The following is a 17,567-nucleotide window of genomic DNA, read 5'->3' on the forward strand; positions in this document are numbered from 1 at the left end:
CAAAGACAGAAAACAAAGCTGCACCAAAAGCTGAGAATGCTTGAAGACAACACAACTGAGGATGCATCTGAGGAAGGGAACAATGAAGCTTGCAATAACAGCTACGTAATCCTGCCGGCCTCTTCCATTTCGAGCTCCACACTTCCAACAGCCAGCAATTTGGTGATTAATAAAGGATTCCTGATAAATAAGTAATCTATGGTTCCATTCATACACACTTCATAATACATTAAAGCATTGCTATTCATTTACTGGGTTTATGTTGACTAAAACAGTTATCCAACATGTTTCATTACATGGTGTAAGAAAAGACTAGTAATAACTGAATTAGCAGTGTAAGCCCTGTAAATTGGTTAAGCGCTGAACAGAGTTTGCAAACAATTACTTCTTTCCAAAAGCAGCAACAACAAGCATGGTGAGAGAAAGCTGAAGATTTGACATTATGACATCAAATTGTTGCCTGGACATCATTTTCTGCGGAATGGATCGAGCAACAATTATTTGCATTGATTTCAAATTATCTACTTTTTATTGCCAATACAAAATCACTAATTTCTCTGTTGTCAGTCAGCATTTTAGAACTGATTAATTAGGTACATCTACCTAAAGACGCAATAATGTGTAGTAATGTTAATTGTAAGGATATGAAGCATAGGAGAGATATCTGCTCCATGTATAATGATATAGTAAGCACTCTATATGTAGGTAGTAAGCCCTACTGCAAGCATAAAAATAAGACACATAACATCAGGCCTGGCTGGAATAAGTATGTAGCTGAGTATCATACTGAAGCCCGTGAAGCCACCAAATCATGGGCTATGGCAGGTAGACCCAGACAGGGGCATGTGTTTGAGTGCAAGAAGCTCACTAATGCAAGGTATGAGTATGCTGTTCGCTTCATCTGTAAAAATGAGCAAGCTATGAGGGCTGATTCCATGGCTAAGAAGCTGCTCAGTAACAATGCTACAGATTTTTGGAAAGAAGTGAGAGCTCTTAACAGTTGCAAAACAATCTCTACCATGCACTGTAGATGGAATCTCCAGAACAGCTAATATCGCGGAGTGATGGCGACAACATTATAGTACTTTATTCAACTGTGTCCAAGGTGACTTGTATCGGGTGGACAATATTGAGAGCAATGACTCAATGGTGATTATGTCACATGAGGTGTATCATGCCATGAACAAACTGTCCAACAACAAAGCAAGTGGCATGGATCATATTTCTGCTGAACATCTTAAGTAAGCGAGTATGAGGATAGCTCCTCTCCTTGCTATTTGTTTTACTGGCTTTATGATTCATGGCTTGTTACCAGACTCAATGTTCTCTGTTCTGTTAGTGTCGGTCATTAAGGACAAAGCTCGTAAAGTAGGCAGCCTAAATAATTACAGGCCCATAGCTTTAGCCAGCATATTGTCAAAAGTTTTAGAAAGAGTTCTGCTGGATAGAATAAATGAGTTTGTTAACTCCATAGATAACCATTTTGGGTTTAAAGCTAAACATGACACTGACTTATGCATATATATTAAGTGGGTTGGCGGCGCGACCGACGTCGCAGCGGCCTCTGCAGTCCGTCTGTCTTTTTTTTTTAAATCATCCTGTTGAGTGTATAGTTTGTGGTGGGTTTTTGACTGTGTATGTGTGGGGGTCAAGGGGGTGGGTGGGGGAAACTTTTAGATCTCTTCCCTGTACGGGGACCCGACCTTTTCCCTGTCGGGTCTCCGTTGCCGTTGGCCTGCGGAGCTGCGGACCTACCATCGTGGAGCTGGCCAGCTTCGGAGCGTGGAGAGCTGTGGTGGCTCGCTGCTGCGACCCGACTCCGGTGGATGGTGCCACCGGGAGCTCGGGGGTCCCCGGTGGGAGACCGCTTTGTGGGGCACCGGCAACGGCGACTTCTCCCGCTCGAATTGCGGGGTTGAGAGTGACCTGGAGCAGGGCCTTACATCGCCCGGCGCGGCTTTAAATGGCCACGGACTTGCTAGCGCCCACCGGGGGCTCCAACAAAGGACCCGGAGCAGGGCCTTACATCGCCCGGCGCGGCTTTAAGTGGCCGTGGGACTTGCTAGCGCTCGCCGATGGCTCCAACATCAAGACCCGGGGCAGGGCCTTACATCGCCCGGCGCGGCTTTAAGTGGCCGTGGGACTTGCTAGCGCCCGCCGGGGACTTTGACTTTGGGAGAGGAATGGAGAGCAGGGGAGAGTCAAGACTTTGCCTTCCATCACAGTGAGGAGGAGATTCACTGTGATGGATGTTTGTGTAAATTGTGTTGGTGTGTGTCTTGGTTCTTTTCTTGTATGACTGCAGAAACCAAAAAAAAAGAGGGGTGCCTAAATACATTGTGAGAATTCTGGCCTACTGGTATGCCCACTGGTTTACCCATCATCCATATTACGTATGCAGGTAGGTGTGTGTGTGTGTGTGTGTGTGTGTGTGTGTGTGTGTGTGTGTGCGCGTGTGTGTGTGTGCGCGTGCGTGCGTGTGTGTGTGTTTCTGCCTGGCTGTGTCTGTGGGTGCCAGCCTTTGATTCGTTGCTACGCCAACACCACACACAGAAACGCCAAGATTTTTTCCATTCCGGTAGATTTCACTTTTCATTCCAAATATCCACCCCTGATTAAATTTCGTCGTGTTTATGCACACATTTTTAATAAAATCCTTCTCCCTCAAGATTTCAAAATGTTAAAAAGAACAGCTCTCACCCATAGAATGTTGGCGAACGTTACATCGTGTGATGTCACAATGCCCAATGCTCACAGATGTCCAATCGGAATGGATCCATTTACATATGTCTTTGCACCAGCCCCAGCCCCAGCCCACCCCACCCCCGCAGCCTGTGTCGAAGCGCGTCATCACATGTGGGAATAGAGAAACAGGATTGGGGGTGATAGGGAATGGGGAACAGATGAACTGCCCCTCCCCCTTTCACTCTCCCTCCCCACTATTTCCCCTCTCTCCCCCCACCCCTCTCCCCCTCCCTCCCCTATCCAATCTCCCTCCCCCCCTCCCCCACACCTCTCCATCCCTCTCACCTCCCCCTCCCCTCTCTCCTCCCCCCTCTCCTCCCACCCCCATCCCTCTCTCAGACCACCCCCCTTCCCACTCCCCCCTTCCCCCTCCATCCACACTCTTCCACCTCAAACCCCTACCCCATCTCCCTCCTCGCCTCCCTCCCCCACACCTCTCTCCCCCCCCGCCCCTCTCTCTTCCCCCTCTCCATCTTCCTCTCCTCACCTTTCTCCCTCTCCTTCCCCCTCCTCCTCCCACCCCCATCCCTCTCTCCCCACCCCCCTTCCCTCTTTACCCCACCCCTTCCCTCTCTCTCCCCAACCCTTCTCCCTACCCCTCTGTCCCTCTTCCACCACTCTCCGTACCCCTCCCTCCCCACTCTTCCACTTCTCTCCCCCTTACCCCACCCCTCTCCCTCCCCCACCCCTCTCTCCCCCCCCCTCCCTTCCCCCTCCCCTCTATCCCCCCCACCCCTTCCCCTACCCGTGTCCCTCTTCCACCACTCCTACCCCCCTACCCTCCCCCCTACTCTCACACTTCTCTCCCCCCTCCCACTCTCCCTCCCCACTCTTCCCCCTCTCTCCCCCCACCCCTCCCTCCCCCACACCTCTCCCCCTCCCCATCCCTCTCTCCTCCCACTCTCCATCTCCCCCTCCCCACTCTTCCCCCTCCCTCCACTCTTCCCCCTCCCTCCCCCTCCCCTCTCCTCCCCACCCTCCTCTCATCACCCCCTCCTCCCCTCCTCCTCCCGCCCCCACCCCTCTCCCCCTCCCTCCACACTCTTCCCCCTCCCTCCCCTACCCCATCTCCCTCCTCCCCTCCCTCCCCTCCCCTCTCTCCCCACCCCCCTCTGCCCCTCTTCCACCACTTCCCCTACCCCTCCCTCCCCACTCTTCCACTTCTCTCCACCTTACCCCACCCCTCTCCCTCCCCCACCACCCTCTCCCCCTCCCTTCCCCCCTCTCTCCCCCCACCCCTCCCCCCTACCCCTCTGACCCTCTTCCACCACTCCCCCTACCCCTCTGTCCCTACCCACTCTTTCACTTCTCTCCTCCCTTCCCCCACCGCTCCCCCTCCCTCCCTTTCTCCCCCCACCCCCTTCCCCTACCCCCCTCTTCCACCACTCCCCCTCCCTCTCTCCCACTTCCACCACTCCCCCTCCCCATTCTTCCACTTATCTCCCCCCACCCCCCACCATCTCCCACCTCTCCCCCTCCCTTCCCTCTCCCTCCCCACTCTTCCCCCTCTCTCCGCTCTCCCCTTCCCTCCACTCTTCCCCTTCTCTCCCCTTACCCCTCCCTCCACACTCTACCCCCTCTCCCTCCCCTCCCTCTCTCATCTCCCCCCACCCTCTCTCACCCCCTCCCGCACCTCTCTCCTCCTCCCTTTCCACCCTATCTCCCCTCTCCCTCTCTCCACATCCCTCTCCCTCCTCCCCTCCCACCCCCTCTCTCCACCCACCTCTCCCCCCTACCCATCTCTGCCTCTTCCACCATTCCCCCTACGCCTCTGCCCCTCTTCTGCACTCTTACCCTCCCCCTCCCTCACCACTATTCCCCCTCTCTCCCCCCTTCCCCTCTCCCCTCCCATCCCACTCTTCCCCCGCCCCCAAACCACTTTCCCCCTCCCTCCACACTCTTCCCCCTCTCCCTCCTCTTTCCCCTCCCTCTCTCCCCTTCCCCCACGCCTCTCTCCCCCCCTCCCCCACCCCTCTCTCATCCCCTCCCCACCACACTCTCCTCCTCCCCTTCCCCCTCCCCTCCCCTTCCCCCTCTCCCTCTCTCCTCACCCCTCTCCCTCCTCCCCTCCCACCCCCTCTCTCCCCCCTCCCCACCCCTCTTCACCCCCATCTCCCCCCACCTCCTTCCTGCCCTCCCCTCTCTCCTCCCCCTACCCATCCCCCTCTCTCTCCCCCTACCCCGTTCTCCTCTCCCTCCCCAATCTCTCCCGTTTCCTCCTCCTCCTCTCCCCTCCCTCCCCTCTTCTCACTCTCCCCTCTCCCCACCCTGTCTCCCTCTCCCCCCACCTGTGTGTTTGGGGGATGGTTAGTGTGAGGGTGATGCTGCAGCCCCCCCCCGCAAACGCGCGTTGGGGAAACAGACCCAACGGGTCTGCACTTGGTCTAGTTAAATATAATGCTTGTAAGAGTGCTGTTATGATCTGTAGAACCAAAGAGGATAAATGTCTAAAATTTCCTGATTTTAAATTGTTTGACAATAATCTTAGTGTCTGTAATAAGGTAAAATATCTAGGACATTTTATTACAGAACAAATGACAGATTATGAGGATATTTATAGGCAACGATGCATGCTGTATGTACAGGTGAATATTCTCTTGCGCAAGTTTGGTGCGTGTGCAGATGTGATGAAGATGTCGCTATTTAGAGCATACTGCACACCACTCTACACTGCGCACCCGTGGTCGAACTATGGAAAGACAAGTTTGCAGAGACTAAAGGTGCCATATAATGATGCCATGAGAACACTGCTAAGGAAACCTAGATGGTGTAGTGCTAGTAACATGTTTATGGCTGCAGGAGTCAGTACTTTAGAAGCTATCCTAAGAAATCATATGTATAAATTCATTTGCAGTATAAATGACTCTAAAAATGTAATTATTGTGGCCTTGTCAAAAATAAGGTTTAGCACTACTCGCTACAAATCCCAGTTGTGGAGACACTGGTATCGTTGTCTCGTTGTAGGACATTGATCATTCTTTTATTCTGGGTTTTAATTCATGTATTGTGTTCTTTTTTAATATATAAATTATGATGCTTTTATAAGTGATATACTAAGATTTTATATGTACTTTATGATATTTTTTAATATGCAACGCATTTTTATGTAATGTTGCCCCTTGTCTGGACCTTGAGTCTGATATAAAGTTTATTATTATTATTATTATTATTATTATTATTATATTAATTCTGTAGAAGACAGAATGCTGCTAATTAACAACATGACCACCAAGTTATTTAAAATGATTCCTGATTTTAAAAAATCTACTTTATCTGAATAAAATATTATTTAAAAGTAATTTGTTATCTGTAAATGACATGAGTATGATCACTGAAATTAAAGGGCTTAACAATCTTCTTATTATAACATGACAGCAGAGCAGTGTGGTGGTTACGTTATTGCACACCAGAGGTCTTGGGTAGCCTCTAGAAGTGAGTTCATATCCCACGTGAACAATTTGAGCATTTAAATTTAGATAATTAAATTAATTCTAGAGTTTAAAAAAAGTTAGTGCCGGTAATGATGATCCTGAACCTGCCAATGATTGCAAAACCTATGGTTCACCAATATCAGAGGTTAACCTGACAATCTTACCCAGTCCGGCCTATATATGACCCCACCAATGTGCCTTACTCTAAGATTTCCTTTGTTGAAGGCCATTAACATGAGCTTAACAAGCAACACTTAAATCTTGTGTATGAAAAAAAATAATGTAAGAAAGATAATGACAAACCCAAAAATGAGAACATTTGTTTTAGTTGTCTACTTTCTTTTCCCGAAAGCATGTTAAATACAAGAAAATAACACTGCCTATTCCCAAATGACATCTCATTTTACAACAGCCAACCGAGAGCTTGCAACTGTTACTAAGATTCCTCCTTCACCAGTCAAATGGAACAAGCAAGATTGCAAGGAAGCCATGGAGTCTGTGTGAACTGGTTAGTATTCTTAATCGAAAAGCCACAAATAATATTCACTGTGCCTTTTTAAGGAATTCAGAGGGATGCTGTTAGATGCAGTCTTGCTGCTAGAAGAGATTACATGAAGCCACAGCAGGATAAAGTAGCATGTTAGTATTTCACATTTGTTAATAACCATGTAACATGTCAAATAAAACACAATTCAATTAAATTTAAGAATTAATCCAACGTAGCAATATATTAATTCAACATCTCATACTGTAAATAACATTCATTTCAAATGAACAAGACATTGGTACGATAAGCAACTTCGCCAGCCTTAACAACTGTCCAGTGGCTCTGGGAATTGTATTCTGCACTATTTATCTTCCCCTTTGAACGAGTTTGAACTAATTGTATCTATATATGGTATACCTGATTTGTTTGGGCAGCATGCAAAACAAAGGTTTACACTGTACCTCGGTACATGTGACAATTATAAACTCTGAGACTATTGCTTTAGCTTAAGAAGTCACATTACTTGAATCAAAGGAGATTTGAATATATAGTATTTCAAATTTATATTAAAACCAGATCTTTTTCAGTATTATAAAACTGGATGGAAACTGTAATTCTAAGAAGGCCGCTACACAGGTAATAGACAACATTTGTATTTGTATGCACTGCTTCTGAGAAAAGGACTGTTTCACTGCAATTCTAGAGTTACAATCTTACAATCGGGTGCCTGCAATTTGGGTTATTACCTCGCCTTATGTGGCCAGTAACCATGTATGACATCACCCTCACAAGAGTCTGGAAGGCAAATTCCTTGTATGTGAATACTTGGCCAATAAACTTACTTACTTAAAGATCGAAAGAACAATCAGCTCTTTCGTGAGAAAGTGGTTAGGTGTTCCTCGGTGCCAGAGCATCGTAGGCCTGTACGGTCAGGAGGTATTCCAGCTGCCTCTCTCTAGCCTCACAGAGGAGTTTAAGTGCACTAAAGTCAGACTAGAGGTGACCCTGGCAGAATCAAGGGACACTGTCATCCGAGCTGCTGCTCCAACCCTGGCAACAGGAAAGAAGTGGACGGCTAAGAATGCGACATAGTAGGCAAAATCTGCTCTCCACCAAGGCGACATGATAGGGTAAATCCCACACGGAAGAAGTGGCTTGGGGCTTGGCGGAAAGTGACCTTGCTGGAACAAGGCATCATCACTGGAGTGCCGGAAGTTGGTCGCGGCCTAAGTCCGCCGACAGGAGGAATCGAGTAGGTGTGCCAAGGCTGTGACGCAAGCTAAACAGGGCCAGTGGATGAGATGGGAGAGTGTGGAAAAGAGGAAGTTCAGCTGGAAGGACATGTGGGAGATGGAGGCGAGCAGGATAAGTTTCCTTATTCGGGCAACCTATGATGTCCTTCCTAGCCCACAAAATCTCAACCAATGGCTGGGCGAAGATCCATCATGCCCCCTGTGTTCAACACCAGCCACGCTTAAGCACATCCTCACTGGGTGTAAAGTAAGCCTCTCCCAAGGACAGTACACCTGGAGACATAATCAATCAAGTGCTCAAATGCCTGGCAGCGACTCTGGAAAGCAGGAGAACAACCACCAATGCCCTGCCGCTCGGAACAACCACCCCAGTTAAGCCTTTGTTCGGGGGGGGGGGGTCAAACTCTCAGCGCATGGTGTATTTTGTGGAGCTCACAGTCCCTTGGGAGGATGCTGTGCAGGAAGCATTCGAAAGAAAGAAACTGCGATATACAGAGCTTGCAGCAGAGACAGAACAGCGGGGCTGAAGAGCTAAGATCTGCCCGGTAGAAGTTGGATGTCGAGGATTCGTGTCAATATCAACCGTAAGACTGATGAAGGACCTGGGGATCAGCGGACAAGCCCTACGCCAGGCCAAAGAAACATCGCAGGTGGCAGACCGGAGTAGTAGCTCTGGCTGAAGAGGAAAGACCCCATTTGGTCTCCCAAATAACTGACTAGACAGATGCAAAGGAGGGTGATTCTGGGACGCCAGAATGCACAGCTGAGCCTACTGAAGACGTCGTGGGTCCAATCAGCGAAACGTCGATGAAAGTAGGTGCCCACTTGATAACCCCAATGACGTATCTGCCAAGCTTTTCTCAACATCGGAGGAGCATAGGTGAGTACATAAGGCTCCCATCACCACCGGGAGCAAGTTGACATTTGGCACTGTGTATTTGGAAACAGTTTAATGCCTAATTTCAGCTTTTTCGAAACAAATTTCCCTCTCTACTACAGGTTTTCTCTTTTTGCTCCTGCTGGAACACTCTATCTTGGGGTATTGTCTGTGCCTAACCCAAAGCTGGTGAACAGTGGCAGTGGCCATGAACCACCTCAATCACTTATTCTCATCGAACCTCATTTCTTCAATGCATTCAAAAGCAAAATCATTACAAGTTTTTATTTTCCTCGCTCACTGAGAAGGATCCAGGTTTGGTGTCTTCAATGCTGTGGAAATCAGCTTAGACTTAACCAGGGATGGTCGAGACCTTTCTGAAACCTTTGGTTCACATCTCCATTCATCCATCCTGCCACGAAGACAGCTTCTCTTTGACAGAAGTCGAAGCCCGTTGACGAGGATCACTTAAAGTTAATCCCTCCAAATAACGGGCTGTGGGTACCACTCAGAAAGATCTTTGCATCGAGGCACAGTGTTAGGAAATATGGGATACGAAGAAGAGTTTAAAATCAAATCAAAGAATTTGCCTACTGCTTATTTCCTATTGAATACTCAATATTCTGCATCTAGTGGCATGGTGGAAGCAGAATCCCACTCAATCTAACACACCAACAACAGATTTATGAAGGGGTTGAGTGAAAAACAAAATCAAAATATTGGCACCATTTATTCAGATGGACTGTTGAGTTGTGCAAAATGTCTTTCACTCAGTACTAGATGAATATTCCAGGATGGTAAATAGTGAGGGTGGAAGGCTGCAGTGTTTCAAATCATTTTAATTTTTCTCATAATTTCACAATTATTGACCAGAGCATCTTCTTGTCAAATTATAAGCCTCGAAATGTGATAGACATTTCTACAATAATAAGCTTCATTCATTTACAGACACACTGACCTTGTTGACTGGAATGTGGAGCAGGGCCTGGGTGCATCTTTGCATCCCTTGTGAACCCAGCAAGGTTTCCTTTAATGGCTTCCAAGGCATCATCTCTGTTTTTTTCCCCAATCTGAAACCAGAATGAGAGAAGCAGGTGATTTATTACATAGAGCATAGAATAGTTCAGCACAGGAACTGGTCCTTTGGCCCATAATGTTTGTGTCAAACATGATGCCAAGTTAAACTAATTTCATCTGCCTGTACATCATCCATATCCCTCTATTCCTTGCACATCAATATGAATATCTAAATGCCTCTTAATCACCACCATCTGCTTCCACCACCAACCCTGGCAATGCATTCCAGGTCCACACGACTGTGTGTAAAAAACTTGCCCTGCACATCGCCATTAAACTTTCCCCTCTCACCTTATAGCTCTGTCCACTAGTGCTGGACATTCCCACCCTGGGAAAAAGGTTCTGACTGTCTACCTGTGTAGGAAGGAACTGCAGATGCTGGTTTAGATAGATAGCTGAAACCCTCAAATCCACAGCAACATTCTGGTAAACCACCTATGCACCCTCTCCATAGACTCCACATCCATTCTGCAATGGAATGACCAGAACTGCACTCAATACTCCTAATGTGGCCTAACCAAAGTCTTATAGAACTGGATCATGACTTTCTTGATGAAATTGAAGTATTATTAATTAACATGAAATTGGAAATAAAACCAAGCAATTATAAAATAACTGTTACACTTAACACTGAGTAAGCAATTGCTTCTCTCCTGCAAATGGCTGCTGCACCCCCAATGAAAATGAACAGATTAAATAAAGTTCCCCATGAGAGAGTGGATTAATAGTTGTTTGCCAACCGCCAAAAAACACCACATAGAAGAAGAAGAAGGAGAGTGGATTAATGAAACCAAGTGCACAACTGGAACAACATCGACATCTGCTACAAAAACTAAAAGGTATGTGGGGTAGAGAACCAAAACAACTTGTGTTCTTTTGCATTTTGTAAGGCTATAAACAAAAGGTATTTACTTTAATCCGTGCCACTGTAGTCATGCAGTTTAAATGCTGTGGGAGCAGCTCTCACACAGCCTCCAGCAGCCATGACAGGTTACATTCTACCCAAAGCTGTGATCTCTTAAAAACAGAATTTCACTATTTTCACAGAATGGATAATGTGTCCCTATAATCTTCAATGATATTCTTCATTTAATATGCCAACCATGTCATCTCTGGGTGCCCGCTCTACCACCCACCAAATGGAGCTCAGAGCCTGGCAGACATTGACATAGAGACAACAACCTGGCTGCTTAACACCCGGCTTGAGATCGAACCATTCCTTTGGTTTATGTTTCATTGTCCTATCAGGGACACATGACAATAAACTCACTTGTTTCATTCGCAAGAAGAAGTTCATTTAATAGCTACCCAGGATTTTATTTGAAGGATTTGAAGGGGGGGGGTGGGATGTTAATTGTTTGCTGTTGAGAGACATCAGCACCAAGCTGCCCTCCAGGAACAATAAAGATATCTCATTAAGAGAATCCAAATACACACAACGGCATGAAGTTAAGGGCACCCATTAAACCAACACGTAACAAAGGGCTTGTCCATTCAGCCACGTGTATATATTTAACCACAAACAGTATTATCTTGCAAACAAACTCACTGACAATTAATGTTTAAAGCTGTCAGTACTCATTGATTTATGAAGGAAATAAGTTATAATTATTCCATTCACACAAGTTCCAGTGCCTCTTTTCAGGGCATCATTCCAATTAACTTTCCAATTATGCCATGTTTAGATACAGAAAGTCTGTAGAAAATTGTGCAATGAACGGATTGTTCTAAATGTAGGTTTCTAATTGCAAAATCCTGACTATTATTTATGATGTTCAGTATTTTCCCCTCAATTTCTTGCATTTTTTCCCTTGGGAATTCTAAATCCCTTGTGGGGACCTCTCACCCACAATTGATGAGCAAGCTTTGACATGGAGGGAGAACCCCTCCCATCCCATTCTATGTTCCATAATTCAGCCCATTAAATGCAGATTATGGTTCAGTAATTTATGAAAACGGCTTTGACAATAGCAGTTTTGAATCTCACTAAAGAAAAGTGTGTCTGTTCTGAAACTTCTGAAGTTTTACTTGCCAATAACTATAGAATTTTTGGTTTTGGTCACCCTGTTATAGGAAAGATGTTGTTAAGCTGGAAAGAGTACAGAACTTTCAGAAAGCATTTGATAAGGCCCCACATAGGAGATTAGTGGGCAAAATTAGAGCATGTGGTATTGGGGTAGGGTAATGACGTGGATAGAAAATTGGTTGGCAGACAGGAAACAAAGAGTAGGGATTCACTGGTCCCTTTTAGAATGGCAGGCAGTGACTAGAGGGGTACCGCAAGGCTTGGTACTGGGACTGCAGCTATTTACAATATACATTAATGATTTAGATGAAGGGATTAAAAGTAACATTAGCAAATTTGCAGATGACACAAAGCAGGGTGGCAGTGTGAACTGCGAGGAGGATGCTATGAGGATGCAGGGTGATTTGAGTTGAGTGAGTGGGCAGATGCATGGCAGATGCATTTAATGCAGGATAAATATGAGGATATGCACTGTGGTAGCAAAAACAGGAAGGCAGATTATCTATATATATTACTAAATCTCTGATCTTGACCGCTTTTGGCCGACTGTGCTGCGATTTCCGAGAGAACACCGCCATCTACGGCCGTGGGGAGGGACTATAAAACCAGGAAGTGTCGTGTCTCACTCAGTCTCTGCCAGAACAAGGAAGCGAGAGGGTCACGGCTCACTGAGCTGCGAATAACACTGAAGGCACGTCTACTCCACGGTGAGTCCCCTCGATGCAGCTGTAAAGTGGCTGCAGCCCTTTTTTAAAAGTTTGTGTTCACAAAGTGAATTTTGGTTGTCGGATGTCTGCAGCTCAATTGTTTGCCTCGCCTTTTTTTAACAACTTTGTGTTCACAAAGTGAATTTTGGTTGTCGGGTGGCAGCAGCCCAATTGTTTGCCTTGGCTTGGCTTTTAAAATCGTTGCAACAGTTGGATGCCTGCCCAAGCATCCATACGACCCACAATGTCTATACTAGCCCTCTGGAAACCAGTACCTTCGGCCCGCAACACCCATACTAGTGCAACAGACAGCCCCCCCCCTCCCCACTGGCTAGCAGTATTGGTGACCAGCCCTCCCGTGTGATGCTGGGACCCAACGGGTCCCACTTAGTCTAGTTATTATCTAAATGGAGTCAAGTTGGGAACAGGGGAAGTACAACGGGATCTGGGGGTCCTTGTTCATCAGTCATTGGAAGTAAGACTGCAGGTACAGCAATGAGTGAAGAAAGCAAATGGCATGTTGGACTTCATAACAAGAGGAATTGAGTGTAGGAGCAAAGAGGTCTTTCTGCAGTTGTACAGGGCCCTTGTGAGACCACACCTGGAGTTCTGTGTGCAGTTTTGGTATCCCAATTTGAGGAAGGACATTCTTGCTATTGAGGGAGTGCAGCATAGTTCACCAGGTTAATTCCCGGGATGGCGGGACGGTCATATGTTGATAGAATGGAGTGGCTGGTCTTGTATACTCTGGAATTTAGAAGGATGATAGGGCATATTATTGAAACATATAAGATTATTAAGGTTTGGACACGCTAGAGGCAGGAAACATGGTCCCGATGTTGGGGGAGTCCAGAACCAGTAGCCACAGTTTAAGAATAAGGAGTCAGCCATTTAGAACGGAGAAGAGGAAAAACTTTTTCACAGAGATTTGTGAGTCTGTGGAATTCTCTGCCTCAGAGGGCGGTGGAGGCTGGTTCTCTGGATGCTTTCAAAAGAGAGTTAGACAGAGATCTTAAAGATAGCTGAGTCAAGGGATATGGGGAGAAGGCAGGAATGGGGTACTGATTGTGAATGACCAGCCATGATCACATTGAATGGCGGTGCTGGCTTAAGGGGCCGAATGGCCTACTCCTGCACCTATTGACTATATGAAAGATTTACGAGGATGTTGCTAAGACACGCTAGACATGCTAAGTACACGCTAGAATTTAGAAGATTGAGGGGGGATCTTATAAAAACTTACAAAATTCTTAAGGGGTTGGACAGGCTAGATGCAGGAAGATTGTTCCCGATGTTGGGGAAGTCCAGAACAAGGGGTCACAGTTTAAGGATTAGGAGGAAATCTTTTAGGACCGAGATGAGGAAAACATTTTTCACACAGAGAGTGGTGAATCTCTGGAATTCTCTGCCACAGAAGGTAGTTGAGGCCAGTTCATTGGCTATATTTAAGAGGGAGTTAGATGTGGCCCTTGTGGCTAAAGGGATCAGGGGGTATGGAGAGAAGACAGGGATGGGATACTGAGTTGGATGATCAGCCATGATCATATCGAATGGCGGTGCAGGCTCGAAGGGCCGAATGGCCTACTCCTGCACCTATTTTCTATGTTTCTATGTTTCTACACACGAGGGCCTGAGCCATAGGGAGAGATTGAGCAGGCTAGGACTTTATTCCTTGGAATGCAGGAGGATGAGGGGTGTCAGAGGTCATGGGGAGAAGGCAGGAGAATGGGAGAGATAGCAGAGAGAGATAGATCAGCCATGATTGAATGACAGAGTAGACTTGATGGGCCAAATGGCTAATTCTACTCCTATCACTTATGATCTTATAGAGGGGTACAAGATCATGGGATAATAGATAAAGTAAATGCACAGAATCTTCTGAGGGGCAACCTTTTTACATAAAGGGCGGTAGGTGCATTGAACGAGCTGCCAGAGGAGGCAGGTACTAGCACAACATAGAAGGAACATTTGGACAGGTACATGGATGGGACAGTTTTAGAGGGATGTGGGCCAAATGCAGTCAGATGTGACTATTGTAGATGGGACATGTTCGCAGCATGGGCAATTTGGTTCGAAGGACCTGTTTCCATACTGTATGACACTATGAACTAAAATGAACCAAACTGAACAAAAGCATATTTACGAGATTGCTGGATAGTACCTTCGGCTTCACACTGCTCAGAAGGCGAAGCTTCTGCTTTTGCTCTTCGAACTGTCGCCGTTTCCGTTCCTCTTCCATCATCTTTTGTTGCTGTTCAAACCGTTTTCTGGAGAAGCAGAGAAAACCAAAGACTAAATGGGGGGAGGGACTCAAATAGAGAAAGCTAGTAGACAGTGTGTGAGGCAGGAGGTAGAGGAGGGAAGCACTCAGACCAAACATGTAGGGGGGGAAGAAAAATAAATAAATAAACAGAGAATAAGAGGTGGTGGGGTTGTTAAATGTGTGAGCAGAGAGACAGATGGGTGTAAAATGAGGGTAGAAGCAATAGGTAGCAAGGTGAAAAGTAAAAGTGGCAGGCAGACAAATCTAGGTCAAAAATCAAAAAGGGCAACTTTTCAACATAATTGTATAAGGGGTAAGAGTGTTGTAAAAACAAGCCTGAAGGCTTTGTGTCTCAATGCAAGGAGCATTTGTAATAAGGTGGAGAGTTGAATGTGCAGATAGCTATTAATGATTATGATATAGTTGGGATCACGGAGACATGCCTCCAGGGTGACCAAGGCTTGGAGCTCAACATCCAGGGATATTCAATATTCAGGAGGGATAGACAGAAAGGAAAAGGAGGTGGGGTAGCGTTGCTGGTTAGAGAGGAGATTAACGCAATGGAAAGGAAGGACATTAGCTTGGAGGATGTGGAATCGATATGGGTAGAGCTGCGAAACACTAAGGGGCAGAAAACACTAGTGGGTGTTGCGTACAGGCCACCTAACAGTAGTAGTGGAGTTGGGGATGGCATCAGACAGGAAATTAGAAATGCGTGCAACAAAGGTTATAATGAGTGACTTCAATCTACATATAGATTGGGTGAATCAAATTGGCAGGGGTGCTGACGAAGAGGATTTCTTGGAATGTATTCGGGATAGTTTTCTAAACCAACATGTAGAGGAACCAACGAGAGAGCAGGCTATTCTAGACTGGGTATTGAGAAATGAGGAAGGGTCAGTTAGCAGTTTTGTTGTGCGTGGCCCCTTGGGCAAGAGTGACCATAATATGGTTGAGTTCTTCATTAGGATGGAGAGTGACATTGTTAATTCAAAAACAAGGGTTTTGAACTTAAAGAAAGGTAACTTTGAGGGTTTGAGACGTGGAATGGCCAAGATTGACTGGCAATTGATTCTTAAAGGGTTGACGGTGGATATGCAATGCGAGGCATTTAAAGACTGCATGGATGAACTACAACAATTGTTCATCCCAGTTTGGCAAAAGAATAAATCAGGGAAGGCAGTGCATCCGTGGATAACAAGGGAAATCAGGGATAGTATCAAAACAAAAGATGAAGCGTACAAATTAGCCAGAATAAGCAGCCTAGCAGAGGACTGGGAGAAATTCAGTCCAACAGAGGAGGACAAAGGGCTTAATTAGGAAAGGGAAAATAGATTATGAAAGAAAACTGTCAGGGAACATAAAAACTGACTGCAAAAGTTTTTATAGATATGTGAAGAGAAAGAGATTAGTTAAAACAAATGTAGGTCCCTTGCAGTAAGAAACAGGTGAATTGATCATGGGGAACAAGGACATGGCAGACCAATTGAATAACTACATTGGTTCCGTCTTCACTAAGGAAGACATAAATAATCTGCCGGAAATAGCAGGGGACCGCGGGTCAAATGAGATGGAGGAACTGAGTGAAATCCAGGTTAGCTGGGAAGTGGTGTTAGGTAACTTGAATGGGTTAAAGGCCTATAAATCCCCAGGTCCGGATAGGCTGCATCCCAGGGTACTTAAGGAAGTAGCCCCAGAAATAGTGGATGCATTAGCGATAATTTTTCAAAACTCTTTAGATTCTGGAGTAGTTCCTGAGGATTGGAGGGTAGCTAATGTAACCCCACTTTTTAAAAAGGGAGGGAGAGAGAAAACGGGGAATTACAGAACAGTTAGTCTAACATCGGTAGTGGGGAAACTGCTAGAGTCAGTTATTAAAGATGGGATAGCAGCACATTTGGAAAGTGGTGAAATCATTGGACAAAGTCAGCATGGATTTACGAAAGGTAAATCATATCTGACGAATCTTATAGAATTTTTCGAGGATGTAACTAGTAGAGTGGATAAGGGAGAACCAGTGGATGTGTTATATCTGGACTTTCAGAAGGCTTTCGACAAGGTCCCACATAAGAGATTAGTATACAAACTTAAAGCACATGGTATTGGGGGTTCAGTATTGATGTGGATAGAGAACTGGCTAGCAAACAGGAAGCAAAGAGTAGGAGTAAACGGGTCCTTTTCAGAATGGCAGGCAGTGACGAGTGGGGTACCGCAAGGCTCAGTGCTGGGACCCCAGCTATTTACAATATATATTAAAGATTTGCACGAGGGAATTGAATGCAACATCTCCAAGTTTGTGGATGACACGAAGCTGGGGGGCAGTGTTAGCTGTGAGGAGGATGCTAGGAGGCTGCAAGGTGACTTGGATAGGCTGTGTGAGTGGGCAAATGCATGGCAGATGCAGTATAATGTGGATAAATGTGAGGTTATCCACTTTGGTGGCAAAAACAGGAAAGTAGACTATTATCTAAATGGTGGCCGATTAGGAAAAGGGGAGATGCAACGAGACCTGGGTGTCATGGTACACCAGTCATTGAAAGTAGACATGCAGGTGCAGCAGGCAGTGAAAAAAGCGAATGCTATGTTAGCATTCATAGCAAAAGGATTTGAGTATAGGAGCAGGGAGGTTCTACTGCAGTTGTACAGGGTATTGGTGAGACCACACCTGGAGTATTGTGTACAGTTTTGGTCTCCAAATCTG

At 46.1% G+C, this 17,567-nt stretch overlaps 1 protein-coding gene across 13 annotated transcripts in view; it reads right to left on the reverse strand.

The window, feature by feature from the left end:
* The window catches only part of synrg (synergin gamma), a 134,231-nt gene that overhangs the window by 95,251 nt on the left and 21,413 nt on the right, over positions 1 to 17,567 (reverse strand). For all 13 annotated transcript variants that reach the window (XM_033046342.1, XM_033046343.1, XM_033046344.1 and 10 more), the window contains 2 exons: positions 14,765 to 14,870; positions 9,752 to 9,863 (listed from right to left, as the gene is read on the reverse strand). In XM_033046342.1, the coding sequence (XP_032902233.1) occupies positions 9,752 to 9,863; positions 14,765 to 14,870 (218 nt within the window). The remainder of the gene's footprint in view (positions 1 to 9,751; positions 9,864 to 14,764; positions 14,871 to 17,567) is intronic.

Source organism: Amblyraja radiata, chromosome 28 (assembly GCF_010909765.2).
Source record: "Amblyraja radiata isolate CabotCenter1 chromosome 28, sAmbRad1.1.pri, whole genome shotgun sequence".
NCBI lineage: Eukaryota > Metazoa > Chordata > Chondrichthyes > Rajiformes > Rajidae > Amblyraja > Amblyraja radiata.